Source organism: Macaca fascicularis, chromosome Y (assembly GCF_037993035.2).
Source record: "Macaca fascicularis isolate 582-1 chromosome Y, T2T-MFA8v1.1".
NCBI classification, from domain to species: domain Eukaryota; kingdom Metazoa; phylum Chordata; class Mammalia; order Primates; family Cercopithecidae; genus Macaca; species Macaca fascicularis.
This window is the reverse complement of record NC_132903.1, coordinates 13,178,946-13,186,453: the sequence shown is the minus strand read 5'-3', so window position 1 is coordinate 13,186,453 and position 7,508 is coordinate 13,178,946. Positions and strand designations below refer to the sequence as shown.

The 7,508-nt window shown below is 39.7% G+C and overlaps 1 protein-coding gene across 2 annotated transcripts; it reads right to left on the bottom strand.

Moving 5' to 3' along the window:
• Positions 1-2,566: 2,566 nt before the first annotated feature.
• On the bottom strand, positions 2,567-4,848 carry LOC141409534 (testis-specific chromodomain protein Y 2-like). Of its 2 annotated transcripts, XM_074030531.1 has the most exons (2): positions 3,082-4,680; positions 2,567-2,644 (listed from the first exon to the last, which is right to left on the bottom strand). In XM_074030531.1, the coding sequence occupies exons 1-2, from the start codon at positions 4,678-4,680 to the stop codon at positions 2,567-2,569; spliced, it is 1,677 nt and encodes a 558-aa protein (XP_073886632.1). The 2 variants fall into 2 exon arrangements, with proteins under 2 accessions (XP_073886632.1, XP_073886633.1); XM_074030532.1 differs by lacking the exon at positions 2,567-2,644 and having other exon boundaries at positions 3,055-4,848.
• Between the last annotated feature and the right edge of the window lie 2,660 nt (positions 4,849-7,508).

Below are 7,508 nucleotides of genomic sequence, written 5' to 3'. Positions count from 1 at the left end.
TTTTTTTTTTTTTTTTTTTTAATCTGAGTAGCTGTGGGCATGTCTTAAGCACACACACACACACACACACACACACACGCACGAAAGTTGAGCTTTTAAAAATATATTTGCTTGGGCCATAGGATTGTGCAGTATTGTAAATTTGTGTCTGTGGCCTGATTTTTCAGGCTGTTCCTCTGCTTGTTGAATTTGTACCAATAATCTACCACAACTATGTAGTTTTTCTTTGTCAATACAATTGCGGACGTAGATAGTTTCTAAGGGTGGGAAGGCATACTGTTTGAAGTTTCTTATGTGCAAAGCTTTTTGCACTGTGAAACAACCCAAATCTTTATAAATATTGTAAAATTGTTCATGCCTTCTTAGCAGTCATATCAGAAAACACCACAGTAAACAACTCCCAAACATCAGAGAAACATTCTCCCTGGAAACAATCAAAACCAAACTGTGTTGCCCCAGCTTTTCTGATCTCGGTCTAGAGACTCTTTTGGTCACATCATCATCAGTTTTCCTATTTTAACAAGCAACTCTCCAAGTCCATGGCTACCCCTATAGGAAATGCAAAATGAATGAGGTGCCAGTAAAGTGCAAGTTTCTTTTTCATTACAGTACCTTAAATAAGTAAAGTAAGACCTGTGGAAGTTTTCTGATACATCGACAAATATATAGAGCATTTCTAATATCTAGCCCATGTGTTTGGTCTTACATGAGAAGATGTTTTGTTATACCTAAGCCAAAATCTTACTGCGTCTGAGAAATAGACAGCTCTACAGGCAACAGAAAGATGTTGGGCCAATCGACATTTCTTCTATAGCATGTCATGTTAAATAAAAAGCAGTCAGAGTGAAGAAAATACATTCTAATTGCCATTAGCAAAAGAGACAGAACCCTTTAAAAACCCTAATTTAAGCCATAGTTATCCCATAGATATTTTTTTTTTTAAAAAAAAAGGAAAAATAGAAATGAAATCAGGAGTTTTGCCTCTAAAAGAGACCAGATCTAAACTTTCCCAGGCCAGGGCTGTGATGACATCTTTCTATCTCTGAAGTTTCTGGCATGTCTATGTTTCTGGAGGCCACTGCATTCTTCAGTACCTGCAGGAGAGAAAGCTTGTGGTATGGTTGATTCACCTAAATATTTGCAGGGAGCTGTCACCTGTACCAGCACCTGACCTGCATGCCTCATTGTTATACCTAGACCGTTTGTTCCTCAAAGAAGACCACCAGAGTCCAGAGTCAAAGCCAAGTGGCAATGAACCTTTACTACAAGTTCGAACTTGGTCCCTCTATTCCACAGCATACAAGAGGGCCTCGAACAATGCGAGTGCTTGCTTTTTATAGCCCGATGTAAACAGGATACGTAAAGTTACAGAGGAACAAGGGAATTCTTTTGGTTACAGCATTACAATTGGTTTACATTTTAAGTTATACATTTAGCAGTTTTCTATTGGTTCCCGTGCTTTCAGTAAAACCACAAACGGCTGTGTCCTTATCGGGGACTTTCCGGGTGATGTTTTTCTAAAGTTGAGATATATGGTATTCTCTGAGTTGAGAGATGTGTTTGTACTGGGCTCAGGAAGTTGAGAGATATATGGTGGGATGTGTTTGTACTGGGCCTGTTTGTTGAGCCCGGGGCTGAGGAATGTGCCTGATTTCTTTCAGCTTGTGGTATGGTTGATTCACCTAAATATTTGCAGGGAGCTGCCACCTGTACCAGCACCTGACCTGCATGCCTCATCACAGATAACATGTGTAGCTGTGTGCAATGACTGGAGTCAACCATACACAGGTGTATGGAGTCAACCATACACCTGCCTCTATTCTGTGCCTGGTGCATCCATAGCGAAATGAAACTCAAGCCCATAGTTTGAGCTGAGAGCAACCTGCAAGATGGGTGTGTAAATTTAGACAAGCAGGCTCAAGAGAAACTTGTGGAAATGTACCATCATCCACAGAGATTCTTGGCTGGTGAGGCGACATCCTAGAAATCCTGTAACAAAGATGGCATTCATTACCAGTGACCAGAGGGTTATTGAATTACGCCTATGTAATGCAGCTTCTGTGAAAACCAACAGCATAGGATTCAGAGAGCTTCTGGGTAGCTGATCACGTAGAGCGTTCCAGAAAATTGTGTGCACATAAAAACAGAAACTGATAATGTTAAATGTCATACAGAGTCTAGGGGTCTTTTCTTTATTTTGAAAGAAATTTCTGCCTTTAATCATGCTTCCAGAATTTTAGTGTAACTACAACATAGTCTAAGGAAACCTAAATGTGCACATTACAAGTATTAGAAAGTGGCTATTTCCACCAAAAAGAATCCAAAATTCACTAGTAGGGTGCAACAAGTTTTACTTTGGAGAGATAAAGTTGTCTTTTGTTAACTGGTTAAGAACTAGCCATCTAAAAAGAAAAGAAAATCAAATATTTCTCACCATGTATTCTAATCATATGTTCAGTTTAGGAGAATGATGATCAGGGAATTTTGGTTCGGAAATATTTATTCTAAAAGATAAGCCTTTTCATTTATAATTTTGTGTCTCTGAATTATTTGTGCCACTGTAAAGTCAAGGGCACCATCTCTGATAGTTCTGTGTCTGTCTTTGTGGGAGGGAAGCTGAGGCTGCCTCATACCCCAGTAGACTCTGCATTCTAGTATATAAAAATAAGAAAAATGAACGTTATTACAGAATTCTCTGTCATCCACATCTAATAAAATGCAATTCTGAGCTTATATATAGTAGTAGCCATAAATACAAATTAGAGCTTGCAAGAACAGTCTAGTACCCCCCAGTCTGCTTTCATATTTGGGCTTATGTGTGTATAAAATAATCACATTTGTTCAAGGAAATGTTTTATTAATTCTTTTAAAGTTACAGTGCTTAAAAAATGCCATGGTAATTTAAAGACATAGCTTGGACATTTCCAGATCTGCTTCCAAGCCTTCAGCTTGGGTGAAATTGTTTCGTGCTATGAAGATGGATTAGGGCATCTTGCACCTCATGATGTATTTGGTTCGTCTTAGTTCTTGGGTCCTGAGCAGACAGACTGACAATTAAAACTCATTAATTTGATTTTCAACATACTTTACCATGGATTCGACCCCTTGGGCTGAGCCCCAGATCTTCCTCAGCACCTCACACTCTCTCTCATTGGCCTTTTCCAACTCCATCTTAATATTGCAGCGAACAAGGGCCTTACATTCTTCTAGCACAACTGCATTATGTAAGGAAAGCTTCCTAATTTGAATCATAACCTCTTCGGTGAAAGTTCCAGTCAAGAACACCTGAGAGACCAGGCCTTTGGCACATGCCTCCCGCGCTGTCAGTTTTCGCCCAGCAATAAACATTTCATTGGCAGATGCTTCACCCATGATTTTTGGAAATGTAACAGTAGAACATCCATCTGGACTCTGTCCAAATGTTGTATAAGGGGTTTGGAACCACGCCTTTTCTGTTGCCCACACTAGATCACAAAGGGGCAGAACGGAAGCACCAAGTCCAATGGCAGGGCCATTGACTGATACAACAATAGGCTTTTTAAACTGAATAAAAGTATTCACAAAGTTCTTGATGGTGTTCACCATTTCAAAGCTTGCTTTGTTTCTGTCATTCCTTAAATGCTTCACAAAATACCCAAAATCAAGACCGCAACAAAACACACTTCCAGCTGCACTGAGTAACACAAGCTTGCTGTCATCTGCAGCAGCCCTATTCAGAGCATTCACCATTTCTTTAATTACTTCTGTATTCAGTGCATTTTTTTCTGTCGATCTGGTTGATAGCAATATCTGGGTGAATCCATCCTCTTTCTTCACTACAATGTCTCTGTATGTGCTGGCACTCTCTGTTAGCCTTATGGTGAAGTACATTTTCTTGACAAAAGACTGGTCTCTGCCATCATCAGTAACATGTCTTTTGCCACCTTTCACTCTTGGAACTGATGTATGTGTGTCTGCTGTTCCAGTGGCTGCTAACGGGTCTATTAATACCACTATAGCTTTTTGGGGAGCTGAGCTTGTGGCCACAGAAGCAGTAACTGAACCAGACATCTGAGACATTAGTGGCTGTAGCAGGGTCTTGTTCTCTATTCCAGCCTGTTCTGCACTGGGACCTGACAAAGGGTCCCTGATTGGTTTCCCTTCTGTCACCTTGAAGTCCACCATGTCCTGCTGATCTACTGCAATAGGGTCCAGTTTCTTGAGTTCCTGAAAGCCGCTCACAGCTTTCTTGTTGTCCACAGGACTGTCAGGTGCAAATGTCTTGAGGGTTGAATTTACTAACTCCATATCCTTTGCGTCGGTGAGAAGTAAAGCTGCCTTTCTCCTAACGTTCTTGCTGGCAGCAAATAACTGGCTGCTTTTGGATCCGTGTTGTTTGCCAGTCACTAGCATTTTAGGAGAGCTCTTAGTATAGTCTGCTTTGGTAGATCTGGAAGTTCTTCTTCTGGCATTGTTTGAACAAATTCTACTTGTCCTGGTCCATTCTAGTTTTTTCTGTTTCTCAGTCTGTCGTCTATTAAAATCATGTATACATTTTTCACAGTTCATGAGGTGATGTTCTGGTTCCCAAGTGTCATCCTGTTTGTCATAACCTTTCCACCGAACCAAATATACTGTATTCCCATTTTTGTCTTGTCTTTTGTCAACAATACTTTCAACCTCAAACTCCTGGGAAGCCATGAAGAAAGACACAGGATTGGAGCAGTTGCTGTGCCAACTTGGTTTCAGTTGCCTCTCCACCTAGCCACTTCTTTCTGCCTCCTGTGCTTCACCAGGTTCTGCGTACGGATGAGTCTCCTCTACTCCGTCACCATGGGTGTAGTGAAAATTGTGTGAAATAGCAGCTATGCTATGTGCCTTAGGCTCTCTACCCTTAGTCCCTAGTGGAACAGCTTAGGCTTTGTCTCATGGTGCATGATAGCTTCCTCAGTAGCCTCAGGGAAGAGTAGTTAAATCCACAGCCCCCACCCTCTCTTGTAGTACAGAAAGCGTTCTTCCTGCCGGTTACTCTTTTGTGTTTCTTTGTTTAATTGTGGTTGCTATGACGATTATATTCAACATTCTAATGTTATAACAATTTTAAAGTTATACTAGCTTACATTTAGTAACATACAAAACCGTTACTCCCATATAACTTAACTGCACTATTTCATTTACTGAATTATCAAAATTATACCTTTATGCATTGCATGTCAAAAACAAAAATTAGTCATAGATTTTTTATTAAATATATTATTGTTTTAAGTTATATTGAGAACAAATTGTGGAGGTGCACATTGTTAATTACTTCATCCTGGATAATTTTTCATGTATTATCTTTACCTTAAATTTGCTTATTCATACGGCTTTTGAGTGTCTGTTCTTTCTACCCTGAAGTACTCCATAAGACATTTCTTTATTTTTTTATTATTTTATTTTATTTTATTTTAGAGACAGGATCTGGCTGTGTCACCCAGGCTGTGGAGTGCAGTGGTGCGATCTCGGTTCACTGCAAGCTCCGCTTCTCAGGTTGCCGCCAATCTCCTGCCTCATCCTCCCAAGTAGCTGGGACTAAGAAGACAGATAAGACAGATGAGAAGTCCACTGGTTATTTTTGAAGGTCCCCTTTGCATGACTAGCTACTTCCCATGCTTCTCTTGAAAATCCTCAACATTCTCTTTGTATTTGTTCTAGAGAGTAATTATCAGGTAATTTTGAGTTTCTTTCTTTGAGTTTCTGTTACTTGGAGTTTGTTGAACCTGTTGGGTGCTTATTTATTGTCTTAAACTGTCGCATTTTTTACAACTATTTTGTTAAATTGTCTCCTTGATTCTTTGTCTCTTCCTTTGAACTTCCAAAATGCATAATTATGGCTGCTTGTTGCTGTGCCTCAGGTTTCTAGGCTGACCCATTTCAGCCTGTGTTGGTGACTACTATATTGTTGGCTGCTGCCATGGGTGTGTATCACAGTGTGAGGCCAGTTTGTCAGTTGGTCTCGGAAGAATGATGCATCCCAGAGCTCACTTCCCAGACTTCAATCATTGCAGTCTCATTAGTGCACCACAAAGCAGCAATCTCTAATTGTGAAGCATGACCAAGAAAATTAAGGAAATGGATGCAAACAGTTTGAAGCAAAACTTTTAGAAGTGAAAGTAAAAAACTCTTCACAGTGGTGGTGGAATGCAAGTGGTTTACCTACTATGAGGCTGGGATTTACTGTTTCCAAAGGCAGAGAAGTAAAGGAATGGTGTCTTGGAGTGAGCATTATTCAGCTTGACCCTGAACCTTGTACTTGGATTCATCGGGACATGAAGTGATGACTTACAGAAGCTACTGAGCTCAGCCTTGCCACCTGACCGTGAACTAAGAAGGAGTTGAAGTGTCAGCTTGGGCTGAGACGTTGGCCTGGGACCAATCACAGGCTGAAGTAATGTCTCCTGGCCACAATAATTAAGCAGTCTTGATGATGCAAAGTTCAAGTAGGGAGAAATGGTTAATAAGCAAAAGAAGAAAGCTCTCCCCAATAAAGAGGGGATTTTTGAGAGTTTCCAACTATACAGCTGGGTCAGGACTTTTCACAAACTAGAAAGAATGAAATATTCTGAGGTGTCTGTGTGCTGTCTTGAAGAAAGCACTACTCAGCTCGGTTCAGTGTCTGGCCTGGAAAAAATGATAGACTAAAATGAAAGCTTTGTCTGGAATATTGGGCCGAGGAAAAGCAGAAGCTGAAGGGATAATTAATATATACTTGCCTCACATTCCAAAGCATGTCCAAAGTAGAAAAGGAAAGTATTACATTAAAGCCCAGTGGAATCTACCGTGTATCAAACTCACAAAAGGAGAAGTCTGTATTTTCTTGAAGACAGCTGGTTATGTGAATGACAGAAGCCTTTTATTCCTTTGGCCTTGTTCCCTTATCTGTGTAGGTGTGAATATGTTTTAGTTAAAAATGACAAAGGCATTTTCATGTTTTACCTTGGGTTTTCTTATTAGTGTAGATGCGGATATATCTTTAGGCTATGCTCCTCTTCAATTTTTTTTTTATCGGTGTCTGCAGCCTACGTTTTCAGGCTGTTCCTGTGTATAAAAGTGTTTTGCCGAAAGCCCATTCTAGCTTCCTCATTCTTTTTTCTCTCACACTTTCATGAAGGTAATTTTGTGTATTTTGTAGATTAAACATAGATTGTGTTAAGGGCTTTTCTGTACAGTTTTCCACTTTTGTCATAGAATCAAGGTTCACTTTAAAGCACATGTGAAATTTTCATGTTAGCCATGTTCAATCTGTACTTTCTTCTTTTAAAATAAAGGTTTCCTATAAAAGAATACATTGTTTTAATTCTTAGAATACAACATTTGAAGACCCTAGTCCTGGGGTTTACTTTTAGTAGCTGTAAGGTTGTAAAATATGTTTGACGTTTGTCTGCTTTCTGCCATGGATCTCCTAAAATCTTCAGAATCTCGAAAGTGCTGTCTTTTAATATGATACTGTTGACTGAGAGCTGCATGCTCTAAATCTAATGAAAAGACAA